General features: G+C 47.7%; 1 protein-coding gene across 1 annotated transcript in view; it reads left to right on the top strand.

The window, feature by feature from the left end:
- Positions 1-20,274, top strand: part of LOC134207555 (uncharacterized) — a 52,936-nt gene extending 32,662 nt beyond the window's left edge. The window contains exon 2 of the mRNA XM_062683262.1: positions 20,245-20,274. Within this exon, the coding sequence (XP_062539246.1) occupies positions 20,245-20,274 (30 nt within the window). The remainder of the gene's footprint in view (positions 1-20,244) is intronic.
- Positions 20,275-21,814: the final 1,540 nt, after the last annotated feature.

Genomic DNA, 21,814 nt, shown 5'->3' with positions numbered 1-21,814 from the left:
GCTCTGAGCCTCTTGAAAGGAGGCTTCCAGGCCTCTTGAAAGGAGGCTTCCAGGCCTCTTGAAAGGAGGCTTCCAGGCCTCTTGAAAGGAGGCTTCCAGGCCTCTTGAAAGGAGGCTTCGAGGACTCTTGAAAGGAGGCTGGGCCTCTTGAAGGAGGCTTCCAGGCCTCTTGAAGGAGGCTTCCAGGCCTCTTGAAAGGAGGCTTCCAGGCCTCTTGAAGGAGGCTTCCAGGCCTCTTGAAAGGGAGACTTCCAGGCCTCTTGAAAGGAGGCTTCCAGGCCTCTTGAAAGGAGGCTTCCAGGCCTCTTGAAAGGAGGCTTCCAGGCCTCTTGAAAGGGAGGCTTCCAGGCCTCTTGAAAGGAGGCTTCCTGGCCCCTTGAAAGGAGGCTTCCAGGCCTCTTGAAAGGAGGCCCTCGGGTCTGTTGAATTGAGGCTTCCGGATCTCTTGAAAGAAGGCTTCCAAGCCTCTTGAAAGGAGGCTTCCAGGCCTCTTGAAAGGAGGCCTCTTGACAGGCCTCTTGAAAGGAGGCTTCCAGGCCTCTTGAAAGGAGGCTTCCAGGCCTCTTGAAAGGCGGCTTCCAGGCCTCTCGAAAGGAGGCTGTCCGGCCTTTTGAAAAGAGGCTCCCAGGCCTCTTGAAAGGAGGCTTCCAGGCCTCTTGAAAGGAGGCTTCCAGGCCTCTTGAAGGAGGCTTCCAGGCCTCTTGAAGGAGGCTTCCAGGCCTCTTGAAAGGAGGCTTCCAGAGCCTCTTGAAAGGAGGCTTCCAGGCCTCTTGAAAGGAGGCTTCCAGGCCTCTTGAAGGAGGCTTCCAGGCCTCTTGAAAGGAGGCTTCCAGGCCTCTTGAAAGGAGGCTTCCAGGCCTCTTGAAAGGAGGCTTCCAGGCCTCTTGAAAGGAGGCTTCCCGGCCCCTTGAAAGGAGGCCTGAGCCTCTTGAAAGGAGGCTTCCAGGCCTCTTGAAAGGAGGCTTCCAGGCCTCTTGAAAGGAGGCCTGAGGCCTCTTGAAAGGAGGCCTGAGGCCTCTTGGAAAGGAGGCTTCCAGGCCTCTTGAAAGGAGGCTTCCAGAGCCTCTTGAAAGGAGGCCTCTTGAAAGGAGGCTTCCAGGCCTCTTGAAAGGAGGCTTCCAGGCCTCTTGAAAGGAGGCTTCCAGGCCTCTTGAAAGGAGGCTTCCAGGCCTCTTGAAAGGAGGCCTCTTGAAAGGAGGCTTCCAGGCCTCTTGAAAGGAGGCTTCCAGGCCTCTTGAAAGGAGGCCTGGGCCTCTTGAAAGGAGGCTTCAGGCCTCTTGAAAGGAGGCTTCCAGGCCTCTTGAAAGGAGGCTTCCAGGCCTCTTGAAAGGAGGCTTCCAGGCCTCTTGAAAGGAGGCTTCCAGGCCTCTGGAAAGGAGGCTTCCAGGCCTCTTGAAAGGAGGCTTCCAGGCCTCTTGAAAGGAGGCTTCCAGGCCTCTTGAAAGGAGGCTTCCAGGCCTCTTGAAAGGAGGCTTCCAGGCCTCTTGAAAGGAGGCTTCCAGGCCTCTTGAAAGGAGGCTTCCAGGCCTCTTGAAAGGAGGCTTCCAGGCCTCTTGAAAGGAGGCTTCCAGGCCTCTTGAAAGGAGGCTTCCAGGCCTCTTGAAAGGAGGCTTCCAGGCCTCTTGAAAGGAGGCTTCCAGGCCTCTTGAAAGGAGGCTTCCAGGCCTCTTGAAAGGAGGCTTCCAGGCCTCTTGAAAGGAGGCTTCCAGGCCTCTTGAAGGAGGCTTCCAGGCCTCTTGAAAGGAGGCTTCCAGGCCTCTTGAAAGGAGGCTTCCAGGCCTCTTGAAGGAGGCTTCCAGGCCTCTTGAAAGGAGGCTTCCAGGCCTCTTGAAAGGAGGCTTCCAGGCCTCTTGAAAGGAGGCTTCCAGGCCTCTTGAAAGGAGGCTTCCGTGCCACGTGAAAGGAGGCTTACGAGCCCGTTGAGAGGGGCCGGCCGTGCCTCTTGAAAGGAGGCTTTCAGGCCTCTTGAAAGGAGGCTTCCAGGCCTCTTGAAAGGAGGCTTCCAGGCCTCTTGAAAGGAGGCTTCCTGAGCCTCTGGAAAGGAGGCTTCCAGGCCTCTTGAAAGGAGGCTTCCAGGCCTCTTGAAAGGAGGCTTCAGGCCTCTTGAAAGGAGGCTTCCAGGCCTCTTGAAAGGAGGCTTCCAGGCCTCTTGAAAGGAGGCTTCCAGGCCTCTTGAAAGGAGGCTTCCAGGCCTCTTGAAAGGAGGCTTCAGGCCTCTTGAAAGGAGGCTTCCAGGCCTCTTGAAAGGAGGCATCCAGGCCTCTTGAAGGATGCTTCCAGGCCTCTTGAAAGGAGGCTTCCAGGCCTCTTGAAAGGAGGCTTCCAGGCCTCTTGAAAGGAGGCTTCCAGGCCTCTTGAAAGGAGGCTTCCAGGCCTCTTGAAGGAGGGTTCCAGGCCTCTTGAAAGGAGGCTTCCAGGCCTCTTGAAAGGAGGCTTCCAGGCCTCTTGAAAGGAGGCTTCCAGGCCTCTTGAAAGGAGGCATCCGGGCCGCTTGAAGGGGGGCTTCCATGCCTCTTGAAAGGAGGCTTCCAGGCCTCTTGAAAGGAGGCTTCCAGGCCTCTTGAAAGGAAACTTCCAGGCCTCTTGAAAGGAGGCTTCCGAGCCTCTTGAAAGGAGGCATCCAGGCCTCTTAAGGAGGCTTCCAGGCCTCTTGAAAGGAGGCTTCCAGGCCTCTTGAAAGGAGGCTTCCAGGCCTCTTGAAAGGAGGCTTCCAGGCCTCTTGAAAGGAGGCTTCCAGGCCTCTTGAAAGGAGGCTTCCAGGCCTCTTGAAAGGAGGCTTCCAGGCCTCTTGAAAGGAGGCTTCCAGGCCTCTTGAAAGGAGGCTTCCAGGCCTCTTGAAAGGAGGCTTCCAGGGCCTCTTGAAAGGAGGCTTCCAGGCCTCTTGAAAGGAGGCTTCCAGGCCTCTTGAAAGGAGGCTTCCAGGCCTCTTGAAAGGAGGCTTCCAGGCCTCTTGAAAGGAGGCTTCCAGGCCTCTTGAAAGGAGGCTTCCAGGCCTCTTGAAAGGAGGCTTCCAGGCCTCTTGAAAGGAGGCATCCAGGGCTCTTGAAGGAGGCTTCCAGGCCTCTTGAAAGGAGGCTTCCAGGCCTCTTGAAAGGAGGCTTCCAGGCCTCTTGAAAGGAGGCTTCCAGGCCTCTTGAAAGGAGGCTTCCAGGCCTCTTGAAAGGAGGCTTCCAGGCCTCTTGAAAGGAGGCTTCCAGGCCTCTTGAAAGGAGGCTTCCAGGCCTCTTGAAAGGAGGCTTCCAGGCCTCTTGAAAGGAGGCTTCCAGGCCTCTTGAAAGGAGGCCTGGGCCTCTTGAAAGGAGGCTCCAGGCCTCTTGAAAGGAGGCTTCCAGGCCTCTTGAAAGGAGGCTTCCAGGCCTCTTGAAAGGAGGCTTCCAGGCCTCTTGAAAGGAGGCTTCCAGGCCTCTTGAAAGGAGGCTTCCAGGCCTCTTGAAAGGAGGCTTCCAGGCCTCTTGAAAGGAGGCTTCCAGGCCTCTTGAAAGGAGGCTTCCAGGCCTCTTGAGAGGAGGCTTCCAGGCCTCTTGAAAGGAGGCTTCCAGGCCTCTTGAAAGGAGGCTTCCAGGCCTCTTGAAAGGAGGCTTCCAGGCCTCTTGAAAGGAGGCTTCCAGGCCTCTTGAAAGGAGGCTTCCAGGCCTCTTGAAAGGAGGCTTCCAGGCCTCTTGAAAGGAGGCTTCCAGGCCTCTTGAAAGGAGGCTTCCAGGCCTCTTGAAAGGAGGCTTCCAGGCCTCTTGAAAGGAGGCTTTCGGGCCTCTTGAAAGGAGGCTTCCGGGCCTCTTGAAAGCAGGCTTCCGGGCCTCTTGAAAGGTAGCTTCCGGGCCTCTTGGAAGGAAGCTTCCAGGCTTATTGAAAGGAGGCTTACTGGATTCTTGAAAGGAGGCTTCCAGGCCTCTTGAAAGGAGGCTTCCAGGCCTCTTGAAAGGAGGCTTCCAGGCCTCTTGAAAGGAGGCTTCCAGGCCTCTTGAAAGGAGGCTTCCAGGCCTCTTGAAAGGAGGCTTCCAGGCCTCTTGAAAGGAGGCTTCCAGGCCTCTTGAAAGGAGGCTTCCGGGGCCCTTGAAAGGAGGCTTCCAGGCCTCTTGAAAGGAGGCTTCCAGGGCTCTTGAAAGGAGGCTTCCAGGCCTCTTGAAAGGAGGCTTCCAGGCCTCTTGAAAGGAGGCTTCCAGGCCTCTTGAAAGGAGGCTTCCAGGCCTCTTGAAAGGAGGCTTCCAGGCCTCTTGAAAGGAGGCTTCCAGGCCTCTTGAAAGGAGGCTTCCAGGCCTCTTGAAAGGAGGCTTCCAGGCCTCTTGAAAGGAGGCTTCCAGGCCTCTTGAAAGGAGGCTTCCAGGCCTCTTGAAAGGAGGCTTCCAGGCCTCTTGAAAGGAGGCTTCCAGGCCTCTTGAAAGGAGGCTTCAGGCCTCTTGAAAGGAGGCTTCCATGCCTCTTGAAAGGAGGCTTCCAGGCCTCTTCAAAGGAGGCTTCCAGCCCTCTTGAAGGAGGCTTCAGGCCTCTTCAAAGGAGGCTTCCGAGCCTCTTCAAAGGAGGCTTCCGAGCCTCTTCAAAGGAGGCTTCCGAGCCTCTTCAATGGAGGCTTCCGAGTCTCTTGAAAGGAGGCTTCCGAGCCTCTTGAAAGGAGGCTTCCAGGCCTTTTGAAAGGAGGCTTCCAGGCCTCTTGAAAGGAGGCTTCCAGGCCTCTTGAAAGGAGGCTTCCAGGCCTCTTGAAAGGAGGCTTCCAGGTCTCTTGAAAGGAGGCTTCCAGGCCTCTTGAAAGGAAACTTCCAGGCCTCTTGAAAGGAGGCTTCCGAGCCTCTTGAAAGGAGGCATCCAGGCCTCTTAAGGAGGCTTCCAGTCCTCTTGAAAGGAGGCTTCCAGGCCTCTTGAAAGGAGGCTTCCAGGCCTCTTGAAAGGAGGCTTCCAGGCCTCTTGAAAGGAGGCTTCCAGGCCTCTTGAAAGGAGGCTTCCAGGCCTCTTGAAAGGAGGCTTCCAGGCCTCTTGAAAGGAGGCCTCCGGGCGTCTTGAAAGGAGGCTTCCAGGCCTCTTGAAAGGAGGCTTCCAGGCCTCTTGAAAGGAGGCTTCCAGGCCTCTTGAAAGGAGGCTTCCAGGCCTCTTGAAAGGAGGCTGCGAGGCCTCTTGAAAGGAGGCTTCCAGGCCTCTTGAAAGGAGGCTTCCAGGCCTCTTGAAAGGAGGCTTCCAGGCCTCTTGAAAGGAGGCTTCCAGGCCTCTTGAAAGGAGGCTGCCAGGCCTCTTGAAGGGAGGGTGCCAGGCCCCCGGAAGGGGGGGTACCAGGCCTCTTGAAAGGAGGCTTCCAGGCCTCTTGAAAGGAGGCTTCCGAGCGTCTTGAAAGGAGGCTTCCAGGCCTCTTGAAAGGAGGCTTCCAGGCCTCTTGAAAGGAGGCTTCCAGGCCTCTTGAAAGGAGGCTTCCAGGCCTCTTGAAAGGAGGCTTCCAGGCCTCTTGAAAGGAGGCTTCCAGGCCTCTTGAAAGGAGGCTTCCAGGCCTCTTGAAAGGAGGCTTCCAGGCCTCTTGAAAGGAGGCTTCCAGGCCTCTTGAAAGGAGGCTTCCAGGCCTCTTGAAAGGAGGCTTCCAGGCCTCTTGAAAGGAGGCTTCCAGGCCTCTTGAAAGGAGGCTTCCAGGCCTCTTGAAAGGAGGCTTCCAGGCCTCTTGAAAGGAGGCTTCCAGGCCTCTTGAAAGGAGGCTTCCAGGCCTCTTGAAAGGAGGCTTCCAGGCCTCTTGAAAGGAGGCTTCCAGGCCTCTTGAAAGGAGACTTCCAGGCCTCTTGAAAGGAGACTTCCAGGCCTCTTGAAAGGAGGCTTCCAGGCCTCTTGAAAGGAGGCTTCCAGGCCTCTTGAAAGGAGGCTTCCAGGCCTCTTGAAAGGAGGCTTCCAGGCCTCTTGAAGGAGGCTTCCAGGCCTCTTGAAAGGAGGCTTCCAGGCCTCTTGAAAGGAGGCTTCCAGGCCTCTTGAAAGGAGGCTTCCAGGCCTCTTGAAAGGAGGCTTCCAGGCCTCTTGAAAGGAGGCTTCCAGGCCTCTTGAAAGGAGGCTTCCAGGCCTCTTGAAAGGAGGCTTCCAGGCCTCTTGAAAGGAGGCTTCCAGGCCTCTTGAAAGGAGGCTTCCAGGCCTCTTGAAAGGAGGCTTCCAGGCCTCTTGAAAGGAGGCTTCCAGGCCTCTTGAAAGGAGGCTTCCAGGCCTCTTGAAAGGAGGCTTCCAGGCCTCTTGAAAGGAGGCTCTCAGGCCTCTTGAAAGGAGGCTTCCAGGCCTCTTGAAAGGAGGCTTCCAGGCCTCTTGAAAGGAGGCTTCCAGGCCTCTTGAAAGGAGGCTTCCAGGCCTCTTGAAAGGAGGCTTCCAGGCCTCTTGAAAGGAGGCTTCCAGGCCTCTTGAAAGGAGGCTTCCAGGCCTCTTGAAAGGAGGCTTCCAGGCCTCTTGAAGGAGGAGGCTTCCTCTTGAAAGGAGGCTTCCAGGCCTCTTGAAGGAGGCTTCCAGGCCTCTTGAAAGGAGGCTTCCAGGGCCTCTTGAAAGGAGGCTTCCAGGCCTCTTGAAGGAGGCTTCCAGGCCTCTTGAAGGAGGCTTCCAGGCCTCTTGAAAGGAGGCTTCAGGCCTCTTGAAAGGAGGCTTCCAGGCCTCTTGAAAGGAGGCTTCCAGGCCTCTTGAAAGGAGGCTTCCAGGCCTCTTGAAAGGAGGCTTCCAGGCCTCTTGAAAGGAGGCTTCCAGGCCTCTTGAAAGGAGGCTTCCAAGCCTCTTGAAAGGAGGCTTCCAGGCCTCTTGAAAGGAGGCTTCCAGGGCTTCTTGAAAGGAGGCTTCCAGGCCTCTTGAAAGGAGGCTTCCAGGCCTCTTGAAAGGAGGCTTCCAGGGCCTCTTGAAAGGAGGCTTCCAGGCCTCTTGAAAGGAGGCTTCCAGGCCTCTTGAAGGAGGCTTCCAGGCCTCTTGAAAGGAGGCTTCCAGGCCTCTTGAAAGGAGGCTTCCAGGCCTCTTGAAAGGAGGCTTCCAGGCCTCTTGAAAGGAGGCTTCCAGGCCTCTTGAAAGGGGGCTGCCGGGCCTCTTGAAAGGAGGCCTGGGCCTCTTGAAAGGAGGCTTCCAGGCCTCTTGAAAGGAGGCTTCCAGGCCTCTTGAAAGGAGGCTTCCAGGCCTCTTGAAAGGAGGCTTCCAGGCCTCTTGAAAGGAGGCTTCCAGGCCTCTTGAAAGGAGGCTTCCAGGCCTCTTGAAGGGCTGGGCCTCTTGAAGGAGGCTTCCAGGCCTCTTGAAAGGAGGCTTCCAGGCCTCTTGAAAGGAGGCTTCCAGGCCTCTTGAAAGGAGGCTTCCGAGCCTCTTGAAAGGAGGCTTCCGAGCCTCTTGAGAGGAGGCATCCAGGCTTCTTAAGGAGTCTTCCAGGCCTCTTGAAAGGAGGCTTCCAGGCCTCTTGAAAGGAGGCTTCCAGGCCTCTTGAAAGGAGGCTTCCAGGCCTCTTGAAAGGAGGCTTCCAGGCCTCTTGAAAGGAGGCTTCCGAGCGTCTTGAAAGGAGGCTCCCAGGCCTCTTGAAAGGAGGCTTCCAGGCCTCTTGAAAGGAGGCTTCCAGGCCTCTTGAAAGGAGGCTTCCAGGCCTCTTGAAAGGAGGCTTCCAGGCCTCTTGAAAGGAGACTTCCGAGCCTCTTGAAAGGAGGCATCCAGGCCTCTTAAGGAGGCTTCCAGGTCTCTTGAAAGGAGGCTTCCAGGCCTCTTGAAAGGAGGCTTCCAGGCCTCTTGAAAGGAGGCTTCCAGGCCTCTTGAAAGGAGGCTTCCAGGCCTCTTGAAAGGAGGCTTCCAGGCCTCTTGAAAGGAGGCTTCCAGGCCTCTTGAAAGGAGGCTTCCAGGCCTCTTGAAAGGAGGCTTCCGAGCCTCTTGAGAGGAGGCTTCCAGGCCTCTTAAGGAGTCTTCCAGGCCTCTTGAAAGGAGGCTTCCAGGCCTCTTGAAAGGAGGCTTCCAGGCCTCTTGAAAGGAGGCTTCCAGGCCTCTTGAAAGGAGGCTTCCAGGCCTTTTGAAAGGAGGCTTCTGGGCGCTTAAGCCAATGAGTTACAGACAATTAATTAAAGTTAGCGAAAGGGAAAGTTACATCGGCACCTAATGTAAAACTATTAAAATTGTAGTCACTGAATCTTAATTTTTTTTTCATTCTTGACTATCTTGACTATCTCAATGACATTCCTGGAGAAATACTCGAACTGAGTTCAGTTGGAAATACCTGAAGAATTCTAGAATACATTCCCAAAAGCGGAGCTATATCTTGAATTTCTGGAAAACAATTCCGTATTATAGAAAAACGAAATTAAATTTCACGTCGTAATGTGAGTTACAGTGGTATGTATAAAACCAAAAGTGATCGTCATATGAGTTTCACTGTCACTGCTACGGTATGGTAAAAAGATTCGACGGCGGCAGCGGCGCACAGGTCTAGACAAGACCATTATTAGAACCCAGTAATCATCATCATGGTCTTAAGGCTGAGCTATAAAAAGCCTAATTGTAAATGTTTTCCACTCGAAAACCTTTTAAACCGGACAGGACCTTGAAGCTCGGCCTTTTGAGCATCTCCGGATTGGTAACCCTTCACCTTTGAAGGAAAGGATCACTGAAGACCATCGCATGAGTTCTTCAATACAAATCTGAAAATTGACAATGAGATGTTTTGGAATACAAAATTTAAATTAATTTATTCAACAATTCAAATGTCGCATTAGCAAAAAAATACTCTAAATAATGTAAGATTTGACTTTCGACCCCCCATAATTGGTATCACGGTCAATAGCCTAACATCAGTCATCCGGGGATCCAACTCCGGTTCCTGTCCCTGAATAATTTATCAACGCATCGCCTACCCTGCGGCGCATGTTGATTGGCACTAGACTAACCCATTAAAGTTATCATACACAACCGCTGCGAACGAAGGAGCCCAGGTGTCGATCTGAAAACGTGACCCTCCAAGACCCATACTGTTCGCACCCCCCATTGATCACAACCGCATTGCTACCAGTTGAGCGTCATTCTATACGCAAACATCCACCTCGGCATAAACAACGAGATCACTGACAGAGCAGATCAAAGACATGTGACAAATGAGGCCGATCCGCATACTCTTAATGACGACGACGACGACGACGCGACGGTTGGCCATTTTCCAAATATGGCAGCCACGATCGGCAGCCAAACCAACTGACATGGATAGCGCATGTCAGTTTCAAGGTTGCACGCCGACCGTGATCGCTGCTTTTGGGTTCCCCGATGCAAAAGGTCGAGCCGCAAATAAATCGAATTTTGGCCACATCCCGAGATCTACGTATCAGCGGTGGCCTTTGCGATCGTCAGGAGGTCCGAAAACGGATATACATAAATTCCACTTTTTGTTGAAGTGGACAATGGCCGGTAATCTGTGACAAAGACTGAAAACACATATGACTACCGGCTAATGTGAATTTGGATCTCGCATTGCCTTAGGGCTAATCGATTTGACCGAATCCATTCGGAAAGTGGAGTCGCGCTTACTCCAAGCACTCTAACCAATCACGTGCGCTGACTGATACCTATCTACGGAACGCAATTACCGATCGAAAATAGTATCGCTTCGAGGACCTCAAAAGTTTTTCAATCTCCGCGCCCATGCACACAAAACCGAAAGGCAAACAAATTATCGAATTATTGCCACGGTCTAAACGAAATGCCCATTCGTTTTGCCGGCCCTAACTCCACCCCCGGGCCGCCGCAGCGGCCACACCACCAGCACGGAGTGAATTGTGTTGTCAGGCTGACGTAGTGTGTAATGACCCCACGCGGTCACAACCCTGTCGGGGTCCATCAGGCAAACCAAGGGGTGGCCTCATTTCGGTCACGTGAGTTTGCAAAAGCCAGCAGTGCGACCGATCCGCTCCATTCATAATTCGCCAAAGCCTACTAACTATAAGGCGGTGCGTGAGCGAGAACCCACCGCCTTCTGAGACGGCTACTGGGATGCTGGATTAATTTGTATTGAAGCGGTCGCCTCGTTCGGCTGCAACTGCTTGATCGACTTGGACACTGAAAAACGGTCGGGTCTGCTCCACCCCTCGGTTGGTTGTGGCCACGAAGGGTCCGGTTGTAATTTTCAATCAAGTTTTCGAGTCGCGAAATGAGCGGCGTAACAACGGCATCGGTACGTGTAAAACCGAGATGCATAAATTTCACGTCCCCTGGTGCGCACGTACGAATACCACCTGTCTGCCTTCGGCTGTTTTGTGGTAGGTCTTAATCGAATATAAAGGACGGAATACGCACAAAGTGAGAGGTTTTAAAAAATGCTTGTCACGAGAACTAATCGCTGGATCCGATCAACGGGTGATAAAAAGTTTGCACCATAGTTCGCCTGCAGCCTGCAGTTATAATTAATGAAGAACTATCGAAATAGTCTGTTGCATGTTTTTGATCTTTTTTTATGGAAATTATATCACAAGCTCTCTTTCAACGTAATTTCATCATTTCTTGGTCTAGGAACAATACCCAAAAATAAAATGAAATGCATATGTTTTTATTTCAAGAGTTAACTATAGGATTTTTAGACTACAAGCTACATATATCATATGATTGGTTTGTGATTATTATCAGGATTTTTTAAAATAAAAATCCTGATTTGCTTAAAAATGTGTACACATTTTATTTCTACAACATAGTTTGATATCGTGTTAGCAAACCTTGTCGACTATTGAAGGTTCTTCTTGTTTTCATCCGAATAGCGGTAGAAGTACCCACAAGTCACGTAGCCACAAAGCCTCGCCCCTAGACCAGGCTAGAAACCGTCCAATCTATTAGTCCTGTGGCAACGGCAACGGTAAAAGTATGATACGCCAACAGCTGCTTACTTTTTGCGCCACTCGAAAGCGGCCCGCACCGACAAATCTATTATTTTATTTTGTTTCACCGTGCCCATGGGCATAACACTCGAGAAGTCCCCGTGCCCGCCGCTAATGCAAATAAGCCACGAGCCGTTTGGCCACCGCACCACCGCGTGCATGCATAATTGTGGCGTCCGTCATTGCGCGCAGCAAAAACCAATAGATCCGAAGAGTGCTTTGTGCAATGTTGTCACATGGAAATGCCCGGTCGCAGTAGTCTGGCGCTAGATTGCAGCCTACTTGTCAAGAATTATGACAGCTGCACGGGGTGAGGTCACCGAAAGGTATTTTCCTTAATGACTCCAGTTCGCCCCAAACCAATAATGAGGTTCTGACAGAAAGCTGCTGACAGGTGTTTTGGCAGCTAGCAAAACGAGCGATTTTGGTTTTAAAGGGTAAAGCCACACCACCGAACACTTACCTACTTTCAATAGCTACTATCAGTGGTACATGGATTGCCAATCGGTCGATTAAGCGTTTATAGTATAATTGCGGCTTAAGTGACGGTTGCATACGTACGAGTGACCTCTGTTAACGCGGTGGGCAGCTGTCACCGTGTGAACCTCCTTCCGAACGACCACGACGGACGACAGCCGCTATCGACAACGATCCAATCGAAGTTGCAGCATGAATTGTAATAAAATTTATGGCTTCATTCGTTGATTACCCATACTCAAATTTAAGTGGCATAAGAAATCACCCATGATCAACAACAAGATTGACGCCGACGCAGCAGCAACAGCCTTGGCGGTGGTTGAAAGCAAATAAAATTTGTTTATCGTTCTTGATCTGACTATAAAAAACCACCTCGGCCGAGGTACCACTACTGTTGTGTACACGAGTTTTATCGGCTGAGAGTTTGCTGTACGTTTGTAATCTATACTTGAGGGCTCCCATGAAAGGTGTGATGGAAAATGATTTATTGTTTTAAAAAATCCTAAAATCCTATGGCTAAGAAGAAGCCTTATGTAAGGCCTTATGATCTACACGCCTAATCAGAAGTCTATTGACTTGTTTCGAAACTGGTACATGCCTTTTGTGGTTCTTAGAATAGAAAGTGATCAATGCATAAGTTCTGCATTATCCAAGAAATCTCAGAAGAGGCCTTAGAGTTTACACGCGTAACCAAAGGTCCATCGACTAGGTTTAAAAGTTGTACAAGCAATTTGTGGTTATTGGAATAAAATGTGATCACAACATTTGTGCTACATTTTTCAAGAAATCTCTTGAGTAAGACCTCAGTCATACAAGAAACACACTATTTGTGGTACTGGCATAGAATGTTCCGGATCATTCAAGAAATCTCAGGAGCAAGGACTAAAGGTCTACACGCTTAACCAGAAGTCTATCGACTTGTTTCAAAAATGATACATCCTCTTTGTGATCCTTAGAATAGAATGTGATCGTTACATATGTTCTACGCTATCCAAGAAATCCCTCAGATAAGTCCTCAGTCCAGTGGCGTAGCCACGGGGGGGTTTTTGGACTTAAACACCGCACCCCCACTCCCCTACACCCCAGAGACAAAATTTTTAGAATATATTTTTCGAACCCTCTCAGCCTCTTACCCAGCAACTCCTATCCCTACCTACTCGTGGTGCTGGCCGGGATACGAGCAACCTTAGGGAATATCGGGTAACCAACCACGGTGGGAACTATGGTCATATGCTGACAGGGATGGGGGGGTTTGCTCCTCTCCTGAGGTGCGAATCTTACTGAGCGTCTGTTCTCCATGTCAGGATCGGCTCACAACAGCGTCTGCTCTCCATGTTAGGGCGGCTGATCATCGTCCAAGTACCAGCGAGGGATTCTAAGTGAAACTGTGCAGCATGGTCCTCCGGAAATTTAGGGGGTTTAGTGTCAGGCCCCGCAAGCCAGCCTTCAAAAAAACACAACGCAACGAATAATCAACAAGAGAGTACAGACCGGAACCATCGGCGAGACCACTGCGACGAAAAGGGGGTGTCAGGCCATTAGGCCGAAGGTCATTAGGCCGAATGGACACTAGGCCGAACGGTCATTAGGCCGAATTTGCGCAAAAAAGGAAGAAGTGAAAAATGAGAAGTTCTTTCTTCACCTCACCCCTTCTTCCTTGTCCCTTCTTGAACCTTCCTTCTTCTTTCTTCCTTCTCCTTCCTTTCTTCTTCCTTCTTCCTTTTTCCTTCTTCCTTCTTCCTTTTTCCGTCTTCCTTCTTCTTTTTTCCTTCTTTCTTCTTTCTTCTTCTTTCTTCCTCCATCTTTTTTATTCTTTTTTCTTCCTTCTTCCTCCTTCTTTTCTATTCTTTCTTCTACCTTCCGTTTTCTTCCTTCTTCTTTCTTCCTTCTTTCTTCCTTCTTCTTTCTTTCTTCTTCCTGCTTCCATCATGCTTCTTTCTTCCCTCTTCCTTCTTCCTTCTTCTTTCTTCCTTCCGTTTTCTTCCTTCTTCCTTCTTTCTTCCTTCTTCCTTCTTTCTTCCTTCTACCTTCTCCCTCCTTCCATCGTCCTTCTTCCTTCTTTCTTTTTCTTTCTTCCCTCTTCTTTCTTCCTTCTTCCTTTTTTCTTCTTTCTTCTTCCCTCTTCCTTCTTCCTTCTTCCTTCTTCCTTCTTCCTTCTTCCTTCTTTCTTCTTCCTTCTTCCTTCTTCCTTCTTCCTTCTTTCTTCTTTCTTCTCTCTTCTTCCTTCTTTCTTTTTCCTTCTTCCTTCTTCCTTCTTCTTTTTTCATTCTTACTTCTTTCTTCTTCCTTCTTCCTTCTTCTCTCTTCCCTCTTGCTTCTTCCTTCTTCCTTCTTCCTTCTTCCTTCTTCCTTCTTCCTTCTTCCTTCTTCCTTCTTCCTTCTTCCTTTTTCCTTCTTCCTTCTTCCTTTTTCCTTCTTCCTTCTTCTTTTTTCCTTCTTTCTTCTTCCTTCTTCCTTCTTTCTTCTTCTTTCTACCTTCTTTCTTCCTCCTTCTTTTTTATTCTTTTTTCTTCCTTCCTTTTTCTTCCTTCTTCCTCATTTCTTCCTCCTTCTTTTCTATTCTTTCTTCTTCTTTCCGTTTTCTCCCTTTTTCTTTCTTCCTTCTTCCTTCTTTCTTTCTTCTTGCTTCTTTCTTCTTCCTCCTTCCATCATCCTTCTCCCTTCTTTCTTCTTCTTTCTTCCCTCTTCCTTCTTCTTTCTTCCTTCCGTTTTCTTCCTTCTTCCTTCTTTCTTCCTTCTTCCTTCTTCCTTCTTCCTTCTTCCTTCTTCCTTCTTCCTTCTTCCTTCTTCCTTCTTCCTTCTTCCTTCTTCCTTCTTCCTTCTTCCTTCTTCCTTCGTCATTCTTCCTTCTTCCTTCTTTATTTTTCCTTCTTCCTTCTTCCTTCTTCCCTCTTCCTTCTTCCTTCTTTCTTCTTCCTTCTTCCTTCTTTATTTTTCCTTCTTCCTTCTTTCTTCTTCCTTCTTCCTTCTTCATTCTTCCTTCTTCCTTCTTCCTTCTTCCTTCTTCCTTCTTCCTTCTTCCTTCTTCCTTCTTCCGTCTTCCTTCTTCCTTCTTCCTTCTACTTTCTTCCTTCTTCCTTCTTCTCTCTTCCTTCTTCCTTCTTTCTTCTTCATCATTCCTTCTTTCTTCTTCCTTCTTCCTTCTTTCTTCTTCCTTCTTCCTTCTTTCTTCTCTCTTCTTCCTTCTCACTTCTTTCTTTTTCTTTCTTCCTCTTCATTCTTCATTCTTCCTTCTTTCTTCTTCCTTCTTCCTTCTTCCTTCTTCCTTCTTCCTTCTTCTTTCTTCTTTCTTCCTTCTTCCTTCTTCCTTCTTCCTTCTCCCTTCTTCCTTCTTTCTTCTTCCTTCTTTCTTCTTCCTTCTTCCTTTTTTATTTTTCCTTCTTCCTTCTTTCTTCTTCATTCTTCCTTCTTCATTCTTACTTCTTCCTTCTTCCTTCTCCCTTCTCCCTTCTTCCTTCTTCCTTCTTCCTTCTTCCTTCTTCCTTCTTCCTTCTTCCTTCTTCCTTCTTCCTTCTTCCTTCTTCCTTCTTCCTTCTTCCTTCTTCCGTATTCCTTCTTCTTTCTTCCTTCTTCCTTCTTCTTCCTTTCTACTTCTTCCTCATTGCGCACTACTCACTTCTCACTCCCCAGTTCTCATTCGGCCTAATGACCATTCGGCCTAATGACCGTTCGGCCTAATGACCTTTCGGCCTAATGACCCAGCATCCGAAAAGGGACTAGCGATTGGAAACTCGGTTCGTGGAACTACAAATCTCGCAACTTCATCGGGAGCACACGCATACTCGTCGATGTGCTCAAGGACCGTGGATTCGGCATCGTAGCGCTGCAGAAAGTTTGTTGGAAGGGATCAATGGTGCGAACATTTAGAGGTAATCATACCATCGACCAGAGCTGCGGCAATACACACGAGCTGGGAACAGCTTTCATAGTGATGGGCGATATGCAACGACGAAGAGTGCAGACAGATTCTGGAGGAGAAGAACGCAGCGCGGGCGGTCGCGCTGCAGCGAGGTACCCGGCAGAACGTGGAACGTTGTAGACGGAAGCGGAGACAGCAGATCTGATTTTTTAGGAGAAGAAACACTACCTGGAAAAAGCGGAGTGCGAGGTGATGGAACAGGTGTACCACTCGTGTTAATCCCTGCTCTTCGTATTACCCCTTCCAAAGCGATGTTGAATAGCAGACACGAAAGACCATCACCTTGCCGTAACCCTCTGCGGGTTCGAAGGGACTTGAGAATGCCCCTGAAACTCGAACTACGCACATCACCCGATCCATCGTCGCTTTGATCAACCGTGTCAGTTTATCCGGAAAACCGTGTTCGTGCATTAGCTGTCATAGCTGGTCCCGATCGATTGTATCATATGCAGCTTTGAAGTCGATGAATAGGTGATGTGTGGGCACGTTGTATTCGCGGCATTTCTGCATATAAACTTCATTTAAAATTAAGTAAAAGGAAAGCTCTCACTTGATTTTATCCTTCTACGCCTGTATGGAAGATCCTCACTAGACTGCTGAAAAACACAACACACAATCCAAAATATAGCACAACGTTAAAATGTCCCTTATGTGACTGGCTCATAGGAAGAGAAAAATGAAGCACTCACGAATAAAGTTAGTTAGCACACCACATTTTTTAACACCGGCGCAGATTGACTCACCATTATGCAACGTACACACCAGTCAAGCAGTTTGACGAACATTGACTCCGCCCCCAGGAAAACGCTTCGGTTGCTGCTTTGTTTGAACGTGTGTGAAGTTGTTCGAACAACCATTTGACAGTTGGCGGCTCGGTTGGAAAAAATTAAAACGGTTTGATTTTGGTTTGAGTTATCGGGGGTGGAGTCAAGGCTCGCCGAACATGTTTGAGCATTTGTAGTGAAGTTTCACAAACCCCCATATATTTTTTGATGGTTGGTGCTCAAGTTGGCGCTTCGGTCGTTCGTGTGTGATATTGTTGGTCGAATAAATTGATTGTTCGTGTCACTGTTGGTAAAACTTGATGAATGTTTGAATAAACGAGAGGTGGAGTCAATGTTGGTCAAACTGCTTGACCGTGTGTACGTTCCATTAGCCGAAATTTTTCTAAAAATGAAAACAAGCTGTGCCAAAAATCAAGCACCAAAAATTGACGTCTGTATGCGCGCATGGCCCACTACGATCACCACAATTAATAGGAACTCTGGTAACATAATTGTATCGAAAACATATATAACGCTTTTATATGTTAATTCAAATTTATTATTACAAAGGTTTAAAAAAATCTTCGAGTGGCAGCTGCCGCTTGAAGAATAATAGTATGAAGTATTCGTGCTTTGGTATCGTCATGACGATTTGGTTGCACGACGGAAGTGAATGTCGATGCAACGATTAGCAGTGGAGACACTACAATACAACTCGTCGCTACTGTGGCATGTTGGGCTGCATTCATTGCAGGATAAGCTTGGGCATAAAATGGGAAATTTTTTGTTGGCGCTTGGTGCGATTTGGTAGAACCCCGGCCATATGTAATGGGATTTTACGGAACCAGAATGTTTCGTTCTATACTGTGAAGTTTGAGGAAACGAATCACATCATTGAGTACTTTCGAGTCTAACACGGTAAACCTTGTCAAAGGACTATCGCCCCGAAAAAAAATACGGGTCTACGATAAAAATTCTCGCAAAAATTATGTCATTTATTCGACTAGAATCGCCCTACTATTGTATAACTCGTAAAACAAGTATTATAATTCACATGAATTCTAAATAAACTTCTATTGAGCATGAGCATGAGCATGATTGACCGTCCACGGTTGCTCCTCCGCTATTGCCAGGTCAGATGTAATTACACAGAGAACCAACAGATGATGTTTGGGACTAACATCATCCTCAATGTGTAAGAACTGGTGACCCAAATATTAAGCAATACCAGCGCCGGCCGTGTCCGAATGCAGGTCAATTAAGGAATGGGTAGGAGAATGTTGACGCTCTTTGATGGAAGCCGACGAGTCATCTGTACTTCCACGAGAAATCACTGGGATGTTGGATACATGGGGTAGGTATTGTAGCAGGGTTCGTTTTGGTAAACGGTTTTCCGTGTGAAGCATGTAGTATGATGAAGATTAAACAAAAATACAATCGAACGCGCACTGATTAATCGACTTAACAACCGCACAGAGCAGATCAAAATATTTCGATGATCGCACGATCACTCTGCGTACTAATAGAAACACGATAGAGCACGCACTTAATTTATATTTGTTAATTAATTTAATTACCCGCACAACGCAGAGCCAAATATCTCAATGATCGCGCGATCGTTCGGCTTATTAGAAGAAAAATATTTCGAAGATCGCGTGATCGTTCTGTACTTGTAAATTAATTTACTCGTTCGCACAACACAGAACAAAACATTTTGGTGATCGTTCTGAGCGCTAGATGTTCGTACTATTAGGGGCTGGTCCCCCAGTGCACATAAGCGAAAAACTCTCACGCAAACCAAGTAAAAAAAAATGTGTGTATAAAGGTTATTATTTTCGTGTCGATTTATCAAACGAATTATAGAGAAGGAAACGAAAAAAGACAGTAAATCAAAAAACAATGATGTTTGAGAACATTGATTTGAATAGTATTATTAATTGTTATGATATCATCGGATTTGAATTACACCCTTCTCTAAACTTTACCTATTCCTTTGTCGTGTCTACTATGTTCAAATTATCGTTTAATTTTTGTACTTCGATGACCCAAAATAAGAATCTTTCGTAAACAACTTTTTTTGCTATATAACAACAGTGTAATTCACTTTATATAAATTCATCTCAACGGTTATGATAAGGAATAATTTAGAAAAATCCGCATCAATAACTGTTATTTGATCGAATAATATTATTATACTAATAGAGTAAACGAAAAACTAAAAACTTATGAGTTTAAGAAATAAGAAACTAATATAGGAATAAGATTAAAAATGTTGAAATAAAAATTAAACAAAATAGTAAGGAAATGGAAATTAGATTAGGGAAAAAATAAAGTAAAACAAACATCTTCTCTTATAGTTTTGAGCTCTATAATATAACGAATGCTGGAATTAAGTTACTTAGCTTCCGTCACACGCATAACCGTCCCATGTTCCAAGGAATCCCAGCAAACATGAGAGTAACATGCGTATGACTGAAGTAAAGCTGTTAAAACCATCGGATAATATAACTGAGGTAATGTTAAGGTGTTTTTTTTTATACAAAGGGATAAAATATGATGTACTTAGCTGCAAATCCAAAGAGTTTGAGTCCTTTAGATCCTGTTTCTAAGATGGATAAATTGAGTAGACCGTTGCGTTAATCATTTTCGTTCAGAAAAACCAGGCCGATGTTTTTCCTAAAATAATTTTTAACACGACCATCTAAGCTCCACAACTGTAATAACTCGGCAACTCGGCAAATCACATGTTATCCGGAATACAGTGTTAGCAAATTCAAGGTGATAAATTATACAAATTAGGAAACTTGAAAAATTGTGACACTTGAAATTTTTCTCATCCTGTCTGTATCAATGCACACTACGATCTGAATTCTAAATAAACTTCTATTGACTATTAACTTTTTTCATTGAAATAGACTATAAATTTGAAATCATGATTCGGGGTACTGATTCGCGATAGTGACTCGTTCGGGGTAATGGCGTTCGTGGTAGTGACCTTCGGGGTAATGGCTTTATGGGTAATGGAATTATGGGTAGTGTCGTAGAGTCACCACTTCGTATGCCGCACTTCAAGAGTCCTGAAGGGTAGAGAGGAGACTATGCAGACTTAAATAAAAACTCCCCCTAAAAAATTAAAAATTTCCCATAAAAAAATAGAAAATTTCCAATAAAGAAATCAGGGTATGAGCAATAAAAAATATAAAATTTCCACAAATAAAACAAAATTTTCATAAAAATTTTCCACAAAACAAAAATAAATAAGCACGTTTAAAAGCAAAAATTGCAATTATAAAAGAAGAGTTTTGCATAAAAAAAACAAAATGTTCCACTAAAAAATACATAATTTCCATAAATAAATCAATAATAGCAATAAAATATTACAAAATTTTCCACAAAATGATCAATAAAGAGCAATAAAAAATAGGTCAATTTCATTTCATTAAGAAATATAAAAAAGCATTTAAACGTTACTTTTTTTTTCATAGTTGACCCTGTAACTGCTAGTGACGTCCGCTGTCTATGCAGTGGACGTCCACAGCCACACGTCCCAATCTAGCTCACCTTTGGGGTTCTCAGGGTTGCATTACCTGCTCAAGGGATTCACGAGGGAATAGCAGAAAAACGAGCGATGGGTAATGTTTTCAACATAACCGCGAGTAGACGTTGGACGCCCACTTCTTTCATGCATATTCGGAGACCCACCGGCAGTTCTACCGCTGGTGACTGCATGCTGTCGCTATGTAGCGAACGAATGAACGAAACGAAAAAATGCGCGAGCAAAAAGCACGTCAGTACCCGCTGCTGTCACAAATTGTAATGACTCGCACACGGCAGACACTGCTTCTTTTATACACAAAGAAAATCTTCCGATAGACCCGAAGGCCCGTGACATACCGCATTCTGATGTCCGTGTTAGGAATGCACGGGATTGGTTACATATGAAATTTTTACTAGATTTGACAAGAATTGAAATTTTCAATAGCTTATCGGTAATAATCTTAGGTTTCAATGAAATAGGCAAATTGCTGGAGAGTGTCCGAGTCGATTGATATATAAATCTTAAAAATCCATCGAAAGATAAAGGCGCTAGTAACGTTCAAAAACTTCCCTTCCAGCGTAACGCTCTCGATTTCCAAAAATCTAAATGACACCCAGTATAGTAAAGAAAGACGTAAGTCCTACGTCAAAAGGACAAGAGAACGACGCACTTACATGCATAGGGATAGCATATGAAAGAAATTTACTGTTCAAATACATTTTTATATAATTTATTTTTTCCAATTCATAGTGCCAGGAGTGGGTTAGTAAACAGGGATAAGGAATGGATGCGGCTGATTAAAACGTAGGGGCCCATTGGCGACATGCGCGCGGGTGACGTACCTTGGACGACTATTCATTATCGCCGATAGCCGGCTGGGCTGCTATTTGGGCACGAAGGCTAGGGTGGTGGAGTTCGACGAGCGGGTTGGCCTGCTGGCGGGATCGGATTTCGGCTTCACGAAGTGAACAGCCGGCGTGGCCGAAAGGTTGAACACGATGACGAGGGCTTTGCTGTTTGTCGAGGCTTCTTCTCGGTATTCGAGGCGGCGGCTTCTTCTCGTTGGTTTGGCTACCGGCGAGGCCGGATTCTGGCTTCGCGAAGTGAACAGCCGGGGTGGCCGAAAGGTTGAACACGATGACGAGAGCCTTGCTACTTGTCGAGGCTTCTTCTCGGCGGTACCCGACCGTGGATTCGTGGCGAGAACAGCCGGCGTGGCCGCAATCGGACAAGCACGCGGACGAGGGTTCTGCAATTTGCCAACGATTCTGCTTCTCGGGTTGGCTTTCGGCGGTACCGAGGCTTCTTCTTCTCTGGACCGGACCGGATTGGAGACCGGACCGGAGACCGGACGGGACCGGATCGTGGCTTCGTGGAGAAAACGGCCGGCGTGGCCGTAGTTATAAAACTCGAGTACGAGGGCTTTCTACTCGCCAAGGCTTCTTCTAGGCGAGTCCGGATCGTAGATTTGCGGAGGAAACAGCCGGCGTGGCCGCAATGGACAAGCTCGAGGACGAGGGCTTTGCGATTTTGTAGACGGGACCGGATCGTGGCTCGTAGAGGGAACAGGCAGCGTGGCCGTAGTGGTAAAACACGAGGGCGAGGGCTTAGCTACTTGTCAAGGCTTCTTCTCGGCAAACTCGGCACCACTTAACGACGCGCAAGGGTTTCTTTGTCGGTGATTGTAAGCCACTCACGAACACTGTCTGCACTACTTGGCCAAATCACACGATCTCCGTACCACGTGAGTATAGATCACTGCCTTCTACGGGAATCTTCTTAATTTGCAGGTCTTTACTCGAAGGCTATCTGAGCACGACTCCCCGCTCAGTTCATCGCTACCTCTTCGGATTCCCGATTTTTTCCAATTATCTCCTACCCCATTCGATGTCGGCTTCGGCAGCGGATATGGTGTTTCCTTTTTTCTTTTTGAATCGGGCGAAAAGTGAGAAGGGGGATAGGACAGATTTGCACTTTAAATATCAAAGTAGGCCAAATGCCTAGAAATTATTCCCTAGAATTTTAACGGTATGCAACTGTGCCGATGTTTGCCCGTTGGTACCATTTTCGGTAACAAACCCTTCTTTAAAAGCGTTTGAGGTACATGTAACATTTCATCAGCTTTATTGCTTTCTTGTATTTTTTTATGTAAATTTTCCTATTTTTTTATTGCTCTTTATTGATTATTTTGTGGAAAATTTTTATTTTTTCAGCGCCTGGACACCTCCCAATACCGGACACTTCTTAAAACAACACTTGCAGAGATCCCTCCATCATCTTATGTAGTACAAAAGAAAGCTATTGAAAAGTCCTTTACCTG

Source organism: Armigeres subalbatus, chromosome 1 (assembly GCF_024139115.2).
Source record: "Armigeres subalbatus isolate Guangzhou_Male chromosome 1, GZ_Asu_2, whole genome shotgun sequence".
NCBI classification, from domain to species: Eukaryota; Metazoa; Arthropoda; class Insecta; order Diptera; family Culicidae; genus Armigeres; species Armigeres subalbatus.
This window is presented reverse-complemented; position numbering and strand designations above follow the sequence as displayed.